The following is a 15651-nucleotide window of genomic DNA, read 5'->3' on the forward strand; positions in this document are numbered from 1 at the left end:
ATAATGTTTACATACCCCACATTATTCATCTCATATGTATATGTATATACTGTACTCTATATCTACTGCATCTTTATGTAATACATGCATCACTAGCCACTTTAACTATGCCACTTTGTTTACATACTCATCTCATATGTATATACTGCACTCAATACCATCTACTGTATCTTGCCTATGCCGCTCTGTACCATCACTCATTCATATATCTTTATGTACATATTCTTTATCCCCTTACACTTGTGTCTATAAGATAGTAGTTTTGGAACTGCTCCTGTTGATAACACCACTGCCATAACTATTAGGCTACTACCAACACACAATATGTAGTGTATGATTTAAGAAAAAGGTACTTACCTTTTTCTGAACTTTTACTTTTTCCACCCGCTGAGACTTTGCTGTGGCTTTAGTTCTTTCCTTATTGGGCTTTGTACTGTCAGACCATCAGAACAGAAAGACAGGGAGAAAAATAGAGATTGTCATATTTCTCTCCCCGAGTTGGTACCTCCAACTTAACTCTAGTCTGCCATGAAATGTCATCGGGGACTGTCACAGAAGGCTGCTGCCAGTCATGCTTACAGGTGTCTATTCTTCTCTTTCATCCCATTAATTACACATGCCAGTGACAGATGACTCTGGATTCATTTGTTTGCTCATATAATGCATCCAATATCAAGGAGAATTAATGTATTCATATAAAGATGGAGTACCCTACTCTGGGTAATGAAAGCAGGCATCCACACACATTGTAGCACGTTGCTAGATTTACAATTGCTGGCTTGTTTGGGGACTTAATTTCTCTCAATTTTTTTGCAACATTCTGTGTGTCTACACCACAGAGCTGTGATGTGTATACTATTGGGAAGATGTTGACTGTTGTTTCAGTTAACTGTAATTCAGAAGTATAGAAGACATGAAGAAAGTTAGGATGCAGTGCGTGGAAAGGTAGTGTCTAACTACCTACATGCAAAGACCATCTTTACATAATGAGATATACAACAACAACAAAAAGTTAATGCTGCAGTGAACATATGTTTCAGATTAGGCCTAGCTAGTGCAATATGTACTACTTGGGTCTTAGAGATAGTGAGGAAGACAATTTCATGGATGCCTATGCGAATTTGTTACTGAGATTGATATTGCACATAATATAGGATATTGTATGTCACTGTCTGGACTCACCTTTTCCTAGGTGCGTCTCCACCCGAGCCTCCTTCCTTATCACTCAGCCTCTGTCTGGGTGTCTTCGCTTTGGCCTTCCCTCCTCTGGCTTGGCCAACATTCTTCTCTCCGCCCATCTCCTACAGAGCACTGTAAAACAGACCGTTCATTAGGTAGCAGAATGATTTGCTTGGTGCAGAATGGTTTGTTAACTCAGATGGCAGCGCTAACCTGACAAGCATGGAAGTGCAGTAAAAATGACAAACTAACGTTACATACATGCATTTTCAAAAATGCACGTAATTAGCTCTGAACCACAAAATATAGTGTGATACTATGGGTTGCTAGCGTAAGCAAAATATCCCGGTCACATGGGTTAGCATACGTACTACTGTATTATACTAAACCATATTTGCTTAGCTACATTAGCTAACTAGCGGTGTGTGGTTAGCTGGAAAATATAATTGTCAGTTCCACAAGCTTACCACTTCTTCTGTGTGCTAAATTTGGCCTTGACTGATTACTTTTGCTACGAATGGCGAATTAGCTGTCTTAGTGTACGGCTAAAATCTCCAAACCGCTCTGTCTGTAGAAAGTAGCGCGAGATTTTTAAAGTTCAACGCTATTGAGTCTGATTGGCTGAATAAATTAATTAGCTGGCGATCAACGCCCTCTGTCTGCGAATACGCCTTACTGCAGCTAATATGTGTTTTTTTATGGGGAATATAATGAGGAATGAAAGTACATAATAAAGTAAACAAGGACACTCATAGCACAACAGTAAATATGTTAAATTAATAATATGGTATAATTTTATCTATTTTAAATATGCACTTCTATTTTCTTTCTGACAAGCCCTTTTCTAAAAATATTATGCATTATTCCCGAGTCCTAGCTTCCTCTCCCTTGAAGTAGGTTCTAATTGATCTGACGACTGGATTGGCGTAAGCAAGCATTTTACACAAAACAACCACGTATCACAGTTATAGCAAGTAAACACTTTCCTCAATGATGCAGCTATCATCATTTCAGCAAACAAAGTTGTTCTTGAAGGTCAGTGATTATTTTAATGGAGGAATTAAATATTTATTTAATATAGTATTTGGGGGTCCTAGTTTTTGGTTGGCTACCTATTCACTCATTTCCAATCCAAGCGTTCTCTTTTTGTTACATAATTGCTCTCCCATACACACAAGAGGCAAAGGTCGACGACGTGGAATAAAAAGTAGATTCAAAAACTAAACCAGGTATTTTGTGGTGGGGAGAGTGACATTGGGAAAATAGGTTGGGGCGTTATTTCCTTCAGGCTCGCTGTGATAGTTGTACTGTCTCTTTAATAATATACCGTGAAGGATCAGGTTGCGCACCGGGTGGTACTGGTATTATTTACAACTGGAAAGAGACAATTTACAGATTGCGATGATAATTTCTACATTGCGCAGTGGTGTGAGTTTCTGGCGACATCGAAGTGTTTTAGTAACGGCTTTAAGGCTCCAGGCCTTGGACTTTCGAAGCGTGCGTTGTCGGTTTACCTCGGCACCTGGTACTGTCAGATCCATGGAGGACATACTGACGAGGGTTGTGGTACCGTTACCTACATACGAGACGAGAGATAAGTCCCCGCCTCCACCCGAATCGAACAGTGTGGAATTTATGCATTTCTACAAAAGCCTTGAAAAGGAAGAGAAGTCACAATTACTAGCAACGCTATCACACGATTTTGGTGTGGACCACAAAGGAGTTTCAGAGCTAGCAGGCAAGCTGCTCGACACTCAGTTAAGGGACTTGGCTACAATATTGCAAGTAGAGGACAGGTTACGATACAGTCTGACTCCGCGCTATAAACAGTTGCTTAATCACATAAGCAGGGTTGAGGGGGGAGTGAAGTTCCTGGTGGACCTACGTGCCGATCTGCTTGAAATAATATCATCTAAAGGAAGTGACAGTCCTCACATTCGGGTAAAGCCACTGTTTACAATATTATATGGTGGCCTGCTAATGTCAATTCGCGTAGCGCGTTTTGGAAATAATTGACAGGTGCAGGCAGGAATTATTCACAACAGTATATGTATTTCAGTACTTGGAATCGATTTTGTATTTCTTCTGAGTTATCGTGAAATAGATAAACAATTATCTGACTGCGCCTGCTCAAAAACTAACGTTCACTAAATGGAGCCAGTTCTACTGCCATAACCAGATAAGTGTTATAGAAAATTGAAGTTTTTCCAATGGAAAATAACATACAACACGTGATTTGTTTACAAACAAGCTAATAGATGACATGTTTCTATATTTAATGCTAAGAAACAAAACAGATGTAGGTGCCTTATACAATGTAACCAATGTATACTGTAGGTACAGCACATTTAAAACGTGTGTGTCAAAGGCAAATCAGTTGCAGGCCTAATGTACTATACTAAATAAAGGTGTTGACAACGCTGTATGACATGGAAGCCCCCTTTGACCTACATTGGTATGGGTGTCCCATTTCAACTGACTGCTAGAGCAGCTCATCTCTGATCACTTTTGCCCTAGTGAGGAAACTGTGACTGATCCAAGCATTTCATTTTTTTTTTTTTTTAAGTGTCATGAAGGTTATTCCATGACATTTCAGCAAGCCCTGACACCTACCATTTCAGATTGTTCTGAAATTGTTTCTGTAGTTAAGATTAGCATTCCTGCATCGTTATTTAGTTGAAATATGATTCGATCTGAGAATTTAAGCCATTTTAATTTATAGGATTCATATAATATTTAATAAATATAGCACCCATCATCTGATTTGTGCCAAACATTTTTCTACCAATGAGTAAGACATGAGGAATCAAAATAAATGGTCAAAAGTTACCCACGGACCCTCCCAGACCCAGCCCTATCCCACCCCAACAACCAGTATACAGTATCAGTTCTCTATGTCTGACAAATAGTATGGAGCTGTAGCTCGGAGTATTGTTTCGTCATCCTATGTAATGGACTCTCATGGAATTTGGTAATGCTTTGTCCCCCGTTCAGAGAAGTTAGTCGTTGAAGTTGTTAGGTTTATGCCCCATCCTACATCCTGATATTACCAGATTCTGACCATGAGATAGTGCTGCCCCCCTCCATGTTAAAGGGATAGTTCAACCAAATTACAAAATTACATTTTAGTTTCCTTAGCCTGTAAGCAGTCTATGGGCAATGTATGACCACAACCCATTCTTGGGCACTGTTTCAAATGCTAACTTTTTACAATTTGCTGCACAAATCCAATGAAAGTCAATGCTACCTATATTAGCATTTTCATGCTTCATATCCAAATCATCTATAAGTAACATCTTTGAGTTACAGATACTTTAGAATGATTTGGATATGAACATGTAAAAGTGATCGTATACAAATGTAAGCAAGGTTCTTGGTCACCTCCCTGACCAAGGCGCTCAGTTTGTCCTGGCGGCCAGCTCTAGGTTGGTTCCAAACTTCTTCCATTTAAGAAAGATGGAGACCACTGGGTTCTTGGGGACCAACAATGCTGCAGAAATTGCTCATGGTGTGGTTTTTGCTCTGTCATGCACAGTCAACTAAGGGACCTTTATATAGACAGGCGTGTGCCTTTCCAAATCATGTCCAATCAATTGAATTTACCACAGGTGTTACCAAGTTGTGGAAACATCTCAAAAATAAAATTGGTTCTGTATTGTTGAAAATCCAATAACATGGCGTGGAGACAGTTTTTTTCAATTTCAGTAGAAAAGGAGATTTTTTTAAAGAAAAGTGCAAGGGCACCAATATATTTGGCCACAACTGTTTGTGCCAGCTGTTTAAATATCTATCGAATCAGATCTTTTCCTGTTTTGATCCCATAACTCCCCCATCTCCTATTGAGGCAAGTTACCAACTTGTACCCACATCAGTCTATCTGACAAAGGCCTACCTTTCTCCATCTTGGGTGATGTAGGACATGGAGGTGAAAGGACATTTGTACTGAATGCGAAAATTGCTTAAAATCTAATTGGTCATCAATTGGGAAATGCTTGCTCAGCTTGACTCATTTTACCAGCATCTTCCCGCAGTTATTATTTGGCCTCTTTATATATATGTTAGCTCACACAGGGATTTGTTTATCCGTTTATGTTCTGCCTCATCAGCTCTTTACCTGTGTTTGAGAATGATGCTAAATATGATATACACTATTTCACCAACAGGAGCTCCTTTAAAAAGGTGGCACTGTCAATGCAGTAGGCGAGAACAGGAAAGAGAAATTGGGGTTTAAAAATGGAATAGGTTAGAGTAAAATAAGAGCCTCTCACCTACTGTGGGAGGAAAGAAAGGTGTTCATGAACATGATAGTAATTAAAACAGCGAGTCAAGCAGAATCAAAAGGCCTTATAAAAGTTCTGAATTGCCAAGACTGCAATTACCAAGGTTGTTTAGAAGTGTCTCACATTTCTATAGTAGACTTGTTTCCTGCTGTTGGTCTATCAATTTTTTTTTATCAATCACTATTTTCATTCTTCTTTACCTGTGCACAGAATAACCTGGGAGGTGAGAGATTAGGAAAATAACTGGGATTCATAATATACTTCTGCTGTGACTTTAGTTTAGTGGTCCCTTACATACCCCCTTGAACTTTGCGACCTTTTGCCACATTTCAGGCTTCAAACATAAAGATATAAAACTGTATTTTTTTGTGAAGAATCAACAACAAGTGGGACACAATCATGAAGTGGAATGACATTTATTGGATATTTCAAACTTTTTTAACAAATCAAAAACTGAAAAATTGGGCGTGCAAAATTATTCAGCCCCTTTACTTTCAGTGCAGCAAACTCTCTCCAGAAGTTCAGTGAGGATCTCTGAATGATCCAATGTTGACCTAAATGACTAATGATGATAAATACAATCCACCTGTGTGTAATCAAGTCTCCGTATAAATGCACCTGCACTGTGATAGTCTCAGAGGTCCGTTAAAAGCGCAGAGAGCATCATGAAGAACAAGGAACACACCAGGCAGGTCCGAGATACTGTTGTGAAGAAGTTTAAAGCCGGATTTGGATACAAAAAGATTTCCCAAGCTTTAAACATCCCAAGGAGCACTGTGCAAGCGATAATATTGAAATGGAAGGAGTATCAGACCACTGCAAATCTACCAAGACCTGGCCGTCCCTCTAAACTTTCAGCTCATACAAGGAGAATACTGATCAGAGATGCAGCCAAGAGGCCCATGATCACTCTGGATGAACTGCAGAGATCTACAGCTGAGGTGGGAGACTCTGTCCATAGGACAACAATCAGTTGTATATTGCACAAATCTGGCCTTTATGGAAGAGTGGCAAGAAGAAAGCCATTTCTTAAAGATATCCATAAAAAGTGTCGTTTAAAGTTTGCCACAAGCCACCTGGGAGACACACCAAACATGTGGAAGAAGGTGCTCTGGTCAGATGAAACCAAAATTGAACTTTTTGGCAACAATGCAAGACGTTATGTTTGGCGTAAAAGCAACACAGCTCATCACCCTGAACACACCATCCCCACTGTCAAACATGGTGGTGGCAGCATCATGGTTTGGGCCTGCTTTTCTTCAGCAGGGACAGGGAAGATGGTTAAAATTGATGGGAAGATGGATGGAGCCAAATACAGGACCATTCTGGAAGAAAACCTGATGGAGTCTGCAAAAGACCTGAGACTGGGACGGAGATTTGTCTTCCAACAAGACAATGATCCAAAACATAAAGCAAAATCTACAATGGAATGGTTCAAAAATAAACATATCCAGGTGTTAGAATGGCCAAGTCAAAGTCCAGACCTGAATCCAATCGAGAATCTGTGGAAAGAACTGAAAACTGCTGTTCACAAATGCTCTCCATCCAACCTCACTGAGCTCGAGCTGTTTTGCAAGGAGGAATGGGAAAAAATTTCAGTCTCTCGATGTGCAAAACTGATAGAGACATACCCCAAGCGACTTACAGCTGTAATCGCAGCAAAAGGTGGCGCTACAAAGTATTAACTTAAGGGGGCTGAATAATTTTGCACGCCCAATTTTTCAGTTTTTGATTTGTTAAAAAAGTTTGAAATATCCAATAAATGTTGTGCCACTTCATGATTGTGTCCCACTTGTTGTTGATTCTTCACAAAAAAATACACTTTTATATCTTTATGTTTGAAACCTGAAATGTGGCAAAAGGTCGCAAAGTTCAAGGGGGCCGAATACTTTCGCAAGGCACTGTATATTGGTTGTGGTTTCTCAGAGGCAATTTTAGCCTAAGCCTGTCACATGTCATCTAGGCCTACTGGAGCAAAAGGCACATCGTGTAGTAGGGGCTGGGAGGCTGTCCTGTTGTACCCTGGAAACTTTGAATGCACAACTGAATAACTTTGGCTTTGGTTCCTGTGTCATATGCATCACAGTTTCCTTATAGTTCTCTTTGTGCATGCAATACTAGCAACTGTGTAACAACGGTGCAAATTCCAAATCAATGTCCTCAACGGCATATACTGTAACACAAATTTCAAATTTTACTGGTACAGTGCCAATGAAAGAAAATTTAATTTTCTCTCAAGGATTAGAATCTCTCAAGCTTTTTTTCAAAGGCTCACATTATTGTCACAGCCATTCAGGCCAGTTTAATTTCAAGGTCTTTGATTCCTCAGCCTCTTCACCTGCTCTCCCTTCTACTTCCATGTCACTAAACCTGACTATTGCGACTCTTCCATTTCAAAGGTTTTCATCTGCCGCAAGGTCAACGAAATACAGATTTGTCCCTGAGTTTGCTGTTATTTTGTGTGACTAAGAATTGGGAGCTTCTTTAACCCAGAGGCAAGGCGGTAGCTGCGTTTGTATGTGTCGACATAGCATGTCTTAACGCTTTTTCAGGGTTCATCATCAATCTCAGAATTATTTATTTGCTCCTGTTGTCAGATTCTAAGTTTGTCTTTTTTTTGTGTGAGTCATCAAAGACACACAAACACACACACCGACACGCTTTTAAATACGTTTTGGATACGTTTTTGGCCCTGGCTACCCCAAATCCTTATTCCGGCCAAAAGCTACGCCACACCCATAGATGTTAGTTTCTTCTCCGCAATGAGGTACAGGATGTAGCGAACATAGAGCAGGGTTATAATTCAGTTGAGTGTATTTATGGGGCGGCAGGGTAGCCTAGTGGTTAGAGCGTTGGACAAGTAACTGAAAGGTTGCAAGTTCATGTCCCCGAGCTGACAAGGTACAAATCTGCCGTTCTGCCCCTGAACAGGCAGTTAACCCACTGTTCCTAGGCTGTCATTGAAAATAAGAATTTGTTCTTAACTGACTTGCCTAGTTAAATAAAAAAATATGTTTAAAAAATTCCAGTGTGAAATTCAGCTAGATACGAAAATATGGATGGGATAAAAAAAAATTGCAAAAACAATCAAAATACAAGATAACTAATGTAAAATATACTGTGTCTGTAAAAACATGAGCTAAAATGCAACATGTAAAGTGTTGGTCTCATGTTTCATGAGCTGAAATAAAATTGTTCAAATGCACAAGAAGCTTGTGCACAAAATTGTTTACATCCCTACTTGCGAGCATTTCTCCTTTGCCAAAAAAATCCATCCACCTGACAGGTGTGGCATATCAAGGAGCTGATTAAACTGCATGATCATTAAACAGGTGAACCTGTTGGGGACAATAAAAGGTCACAAAATGTGCAGTTTTGTCTCACAACACAGATGTTTCAAGTTTTGAGGGAGCATGCTGGGAGCAATGGCCACCATTCGGGAGCCCAATTTAATTCATTTCAATTGACTGACTTCCTTATATGAACTGTAACTCAGTAAAATATATATATATTCTTTCAGTATAATTAATGTTTGGTGTATAATTCTAAGTTTTGTAATTAGCTTTTGTTAAGTGTAGAATTCACAAGCACTTTCAGCTACTTTGGAAGGGATTGGCATCAACTATATTTAGGCCCGACAGTTATCAATGTTTATTTTTTGGGGGGCAATGTATAATGCACATTATTATTGGCAGGTACAGTGTTTGGCTGTTGACTTGCCAGGTGCTGCTGTAGATGGACAGAATAGAGTACGTCTAGTCTTAACTCAGTGTGAGTTTATGCAGGTATAATGGTATGTTTGTTTGTTGAGAGAGCCTTTCTCTGCTATAATGAAGTCAGATCCTTGGAGGAGGACTATACCCTGCTCATATGACAATGTGTTTATTGAAGTGTGAGGCCTATGTCTCCCCATATACAGTACCGTAGGCTCCAGATCCACCTGTGCCATCATCACTACCAACAGATATAAATCAAATCAAATTGTATTTGTCACATACACATGGTTAGCAGATGTTAATGCGAGTGTAGCGAAATGCTTGTGCTTCTAGTTCCAACAATGCAGTAATAACCAACGAGTAATCTAACCTAACAATTCCACAACTACTACCTTATACACACAAGTGTAAAGGGATAAAGAATATGTACATAAATATAAATGAATGAGTGATGGTACAGAACAGCATAGGCAAGATGCAGTAGATGGTATCGAATACAGTATATACATATGAGATGAGTAATGTAGGGTATGTAAACATAAAGTGACAGTTTAAAGTGGCTAGTGATATATGTATTACATAAAGATGGCAAGATGCAGTAGATGATATAGAGTACAGTATATACATATACATATGAGATGAGTAATGTAGGGTATGTAAACATTATATTAAGTTGAAAGTGAAAGTTGAAAGTGGCTAGTGATACATTTTTTACATCAATTTCCATACATTTCCATTATTAAAGTGGCTGGAGTTGAGTCAGTATGTTGGCAGCAGCCACTAATGATCTTTATGGCCTTCCTGTGACATCGGGTGGTGTAGCTGTCCTGGAGGGCAGGTAGTTTGCCCCCGGTGATGCGTTGTGCAGACCTCACTACCCTCTGGAGAGCCTTACGGTTGTGGGCGGAGCAGTTGCCGTACCAGGCGGTGATACAGCCCGACAGGATGCTCTCGATTGTGCATCTGTAGAAGTTTGTGAGTGCTTTTGGTGACAAGCCGAATTTCTTCAGCCGCCTGAGGTTGCTGAGGCGCTGCTGCGCCTTCTTCACAACGCTGTCTGTGTGGGTGGACCAAATCAGTTTGTCCGTGATGTGTACGCCAAGGAACTTAAAACGTACTACCCTCTCCACTACTGTCCCGTCGATGTGGATAGGGTGGAGATGTGGATAATGAAAACAAACAAATGCCCAGGAGGACATACACCCACAAAAAGTAGGCCTTGTAGGTGATCATGGAACTGCAGGATTATGTGACAGCCATGCTTTTGATACCAGCCTGTGACGTTATTAATGCTGCTGTCAGTCACTAGATAGTGTGATGACATTCAGTCATGAATTCTACTTAAGTGAACTGATTGAGCTGTTCACTAGTTACAGATTGAGAAAAAAAATAACACCTGTAAGCACTATGGCAGCTCATTGTCAGTGTGCTAAAACCATTTGGATGGCATTAGGTGCTGGGACTGGGAGTGTCAGGCTCCTGAGGCACTAATATGCTTTAAATGATCACTTTAATCAGTAAGCAAATGTTTTTGTTAGTAGGTAAATAGAAATAGATTGTCTCTGGCAGCCACACTCTAGCAGCTACATCCTGTATTTGGTTCTGATTAGTCTCTCTCATGACTAACTAATTATTGAGTAGCTGGCCAGAGCACACAGGAGCTTTACCTCTGGGTTCTGATGTTGTAGGACCTGAATGGCACTCTGAAGAGTCTGCTGTCGGAGTGGTTCTCTGTGGGTCTGCTGCATCTGGAGAGGATCACCTGGCAGTCCCCCTGCGAGATACTGCAGAAGATCAGCCAGTAAGAAGCCCCTGTAGTACACACACAGACACACCGACACACCGACACTTATAGCAGTAAACCCATGTCTGACTGTGTATGTCCTGGCAGGTACGAGGCTGTCCACCCTGTGAGGAACTGGACCGATATAAAACGTAGGGTGGGGCCGTACCGTCGCTGCTATGCCTTCACTCACGCTGCCATGCCAGGGGAACCACTGGTCGTCCTGCATGTGGCACTCACAGAGGACATCTCTGATAACATACAGGTGAGAGGTTTTATATGGAATACCTCATTTATTGAATATGAGAGAGAATGCAGAAATTGAGACGTTGGTTTAGCTGTTCTGTAGATTCATTCCTCTTTATAGTACTGGAGACCACAATTTGATAATAGACTGTATGTCTGACTCCAACAATGTTCTTTCTCCTGTCCCATAGAGTATCGTGAGAGAGTTGGCTACCCTGGACTTGGAGGAGGATGTGAACAAGGTCAACACAGCAGTGTTCTACTCCATCTCCTCCAGCCAGGCTGGCCTGCAGGGGGTGGAGCTGGGGAACGTTCTTATCAAGAGAGTGGTGCGGGAGCTGCAGGTGGGTGGAGAATAATATCACACCACTGTTTCTATGAGCAGAATGGCAGGCAAAGTCGGACTGCCCCTCTCATGGGGCCCCATATCTGAACACTGTGGAACGTCTCCTGAGTCAATCAGCTGCTCCCCTGCGTCATAATACGTGATTTATTAGCCATATCCATGGTCAGAGTTTTTTTACACTCTGTTTGTCACTCGCTTCAGTGTCACCTGATGGATTCCATTCTCTCCAGACTTCCACCAAGTTCTTAGAACCACAACCACTCACGACACCCCAACACTTCTGGCCATTGCCAAGAAACAGATGGCAGTCAATCACAACAGTAGTTCAACATAAGCTGGAGGCTATTTCAGTGTGGGAAGAGTGGTAATTATTATAAGATCAACATTTCTTGTAATATAACCTAGACATGCTCTTTTTAACCTAGACAAGCTAAATTAAACTAAATACTCACACAATCCTGTATTTCCACCTGCATGTTAGGTGTGTGCTTGTGGGTAAAGAGGGGATTGCGGTAGGATTGAATGCTCTTCTCCACATTTCAGCCAAGATAGAGAGAGGAATATTGACATTTCAGCTGTCAGACCTAATCATGTCGAGAGGAGAGGAAACCACTCCCTGTCAGGGTGATCCAGCTATAGCTCTTATTAAATGATTGGAACATTGAATGGAAAAACAAGAGCCACTCAACCTCATGGATTTACATAGCTGGGAGGCTTGTCTGAAAGGTTGAAATGGTCATATCCTGCTTTAATGACATGCAAAGCAAGTGATCGTGAAAGCCTTTATTTATTTGAATCTTTATTTATAGTAAATATGGACTGTTTTTGAAGAGATTTTTTCTGTGAGTGTAGTTGTTAGTCTGGCAGAGTATAGACTTGGTTGGGATAAGAGTATGTAGTGTGTTTCTTGTTGAATTGTACAGTAGTCTGGTCTAAGTATTCTAGCGTCTCCATTGTTCAATCTGCGTTCTTGACATTGGTGAATCGATCTATGAAGTTCTAGGGATGTACATTGTTTTGTAGGGCTTGAACTTTTTTATCTGTAGTCTCGATTCCATCTGAACTCTGCAGATATTGAATTAAAGCAGAAATGTAATTTTGTTTTACCACGCCTTTTCTTGTGACCAATGAGTTCTGGCTTTATCCCGAGGTCATGCTGATAACCCCTCATATCAGTAGGACAAAAGAGAAAAGAAAGATGACATTGTGACTGTGTGCAGTGCCATTACAGTGTTATGCCCCATATTAAGGGCAATAGAACACCTCTACAGCCACTGAGGGACCACTGCAATGGATGGATGATGGGGAGGGAAAGAGAAGGTCACAGTGTGGTTGAGGAAGTAGGGAGGAGGATCCCGTTGTCTTTCAGCATTACTCTCTAGGGCCTTTTCTGTCTCCCTATCATTTGTTCTTACTTATTTCTCTGTGGATTGCATGCCTGCTCTAAGCCTGCTGACCAAGGCTTTACAGTAAATTGAACTGATGAATAGAAAGTGACCTCTTGACATGGTTATGCTCAGATCTACTGACTCGTGTGATGGAAGTACAGAGGAATGAATGAGAAAGAGGGAGGGAGGGAGAGTTAGAAGGAAAGGCTCACTCCAACATCTGCCTCCAGGGGTTGTCTGACACACGTTGCCTCCTCTGCTGCCTCCTGTGAATCAACACACCACACAGCTCTGTACCTTATCAGCCTAGACAAGAAAGATCCAACATGAGAGGGCAGGTAATAGAAGAGAGAGAGAGAGCAAGAAATAGAACTTGTGAAGAAGTGAAAGAAAGGGGGGAGAGAGTGAAACCTAGGCGGCAGGCAGGCAGTGTATGATGGTGGCAGAGAGGCACTAGGGACCAGAGTCAAGAGCTTGGAAGGTATTAAAAGTGAGAGAGAAAGGGAGGGCAGGGTAGAGCAAGAGAATGAGGGGGTCATCCATCTCTATCAATCCCAATGGCAGATATGTGGTGATGGAGTCGATTGGTGCTGTTGCTTTGTGTTGCAGTGGGAAACAAAGCCGTTTGTATCTGATAGGTAGTTCACTGAGTTCAGCTCCTCCGAGAGACATTGGGGTATTACATACTGGGTTCAGCTCCTCCAAGAGACACTGGGGTATTACATACTGGGTTCAGCTCCTCCGCGAGACACTGGGGTATTATATACTGGGTTCATTATCAAGTGTTTGGAAAGTGCATTCCCTTGGATGGATACAGAACATTTAAATTTGACAGGATGAAAATGTATTATTGAACCTGTATTATCCAACCTATCTAACCCTTTCCTTAATGTTACTTTTTCATGTACTTTTCTCTCTGTAATACCTCATTGGTATTATTCATTAACTGGTGTAGACAAAGTTGTTTTAGACTGAGGCTGTCTATCCTCTCTGTCTATCTTTTTGCAGAGTGAGTTCCCCCACATGTCCCAGTTCTCCAGCCTGTCTCCCATCCCAGGCTTCTCCTCCTGGTTACTGGGCCTGCTCAGCCAGCACCGGAAGGAGGGCCGCATGGAACTGCTAACTGAACGTGAGTGGAGGGAGGTGGCAGATGTCACAAACACAGCCCCCGATACCAACGCCCTGGATGCCCTGCGTAAGCTGATCAGCAGTGGCGAGTGGACCCGCTCTGAACGCCTGGTCCACGTCCTGGAGCCTGCCCTGATGCGCCTCTGTGCCTGGTACCTCTACGGAGAGAAGCGGCGCGGCTATACCCTGAACCCTGTGGCCAACTTCCACCTGCAGAATGGTGCCACCATGTGGAGGCTGAACTGGCATGCAGACACCAGCCCCCGGGGAGTGGCCAACTCCTGTGGCATCATGGTGAACTACAGATACTTCCTGCAGGAGACCCCGTCCAACAGCGCTGCCTACATGCACAACAAAGTCATCACAGTTACAGAACAGGTGCTGGGCTTGGTCTCACAGTTTCAGAAGAACAGCAAACTCTGAGCTCCATGGACACCCATGTACACGCACACACACACACTTGGTATCAAAGATGCCTCTAGGTCCAGGACTGGCTGACTTTACGGCTCTGATCTAATGTGCCAAAACAAAACACGTTCAAAACATGGAGACAATTTGTGGAATGATATTCATTTATTTTGTTATTTTCTTTTTACAATCTAGCCCATGTAGCGCATGGATTTTCCTCTCCCTTCCTTCCTGGGGTGGGTATGTGGTGTTATCATCTCCGATAGACTCCCGGTGTTTTATGGTGTGAGAGACTACAGCTAATGAAGCGAGAGACATTTACAGTGCCTTGCAAAAGTATTCATCCCCCTTGGCATTTTTCCTATTTTGTTGCATTATAACTTGTAATTTAAATGTATTTTTATTTGGATTTCATGTAATGAACATACACAATATAATCCAAATTGGTGAAGTGAAATTTAAAAAAAAATACTTTCAAAAAATAAAAAATATTTTAAAAAATGAAAAAGATGTGCGCATGTATTCACCCCCTTTGCTATGAAGCCCCTAAATCAGATCTGGTGCAACCAATTACCTTCAGAAGTCACATAATTAGTTACTTAGATTCCACACAGGTGGACTTTATTTATCACATGATCTGTGATCTCAGTATATATACACCTGTTCTGAAAGGCCCCAGAGTCTGCAACACCACTAAGCAAGTGGCACCATTAGCTAAGCAAGCGTCACCATGAAGACCAAGAAGCTCTCCAAACTGGTCAGGGGCAAAGTGTTGGAGCAGTACAGATCGGGGTTGGGTTATAAAAAAATATCAGAAACTTTGAACATAGCAAAAAATTGAAAGAATATGGCATCACAACAAACCTGCCAAGAGACGGCCGCCCACCAAAACTCACGGACCAGGCAAGGAGGGCATTAATCAGAGAGGCAACAAAGAGATCAAAGACAACCCTGAAGGAGCTGCAAAGCTCCACAGCGGAGATTGGAGTATCTGTCCATAGGACCACTTTAAGCCGTACACTCCACAGAGCTGAACTTTACGGAAGAGTGGCCAGAAAAAAAGCCATTGCTTAAAGAAAAAAATAAGCAAACACGTTTGGTGTTCGCCAAAAGGCATGTGGGATACTCCCCAAACATATGGAAGAAGGTACTCTGGTCAGATGAGACTAAAATGTAG

At 41.6% G+C, this 15651-nt stretch overlaps 2 protein-coding genes across 3 annotated transcripts in view; one reads left to right on the plus strand and one right to left on the minus strand.

The window, feature by feature from the left end:
• The window catches only part of zgc:173742 (DNA topoisomerase I, mitochondrial), a 33597-nt gene extending 30433 nt beyond the window's left edge, over positions 1 to 3164 (minus strand). Inside the window, exons 1-3 of one of the 2 annotated variants that reach the window (XM_090205833.1) lie at positions 3065 to 3164; positions 1183 to 1311; positions 358 to 433 (exon numbers count right to left, since the gene is read on the minus strand). In XM_090205833.1, coding sequence (XP_090061959.1) covers positions 358 to 433; positions 1183 to 1298 — 192 coding nt within the window. In that variant the 5' untranslated portion in view covers positions 1299 to 1311; positions 3065 to 3164. Of the gene's footprint in view, positions 1 to 357; positions 434 to 1182; positions 1312 to 1646; positions 1788 to 3064 lie in introns of those variants that run through there. The other variant, XM_021569702.3, reaches the window with a different exon arrangement.
• LOC110494554 (malonyl-CoA decarboxylase, mitochondrial) lies at positions 2375 to 14982 on the plus strand. The gene is made up of 5 exons (XM_021569726.3): positions 2375 to 3120; positions 10864 to 10976; positions 11067 to 11223; positions 11396 to 11548; positions 13947 to 14982. The coding sequence occupies exons 1-5, from the start codon at positions 2581 to 2583 to the stop codon at positions 14487 to 14489; spliced, it is 1506 nt and encodes a 501-aa protein (XP_021425401.1). The 5' UTR covers positions 2375 to 2580; the 3' UTR covers positions 14490 to 14982.
• The last annotated feature ends 669 nt before the right edge of the window (positions 14983 to 15651 follow it).

This window comes from Oncorhynchus mykiss, chromosome 2 (genome assembly GCF_057628025.1).
Source record: "Oncorhynchus mykiss isolate SJ-2025 chromosome 2, ASM5762802v1, whole genome shotgun sequence".
NCBI lineage: Eukaryota > Metazoa > Chordata > Actinopteri > Salmoniformes > Salmonidae > Oncorhynchus > Oncorhynchus mykiss.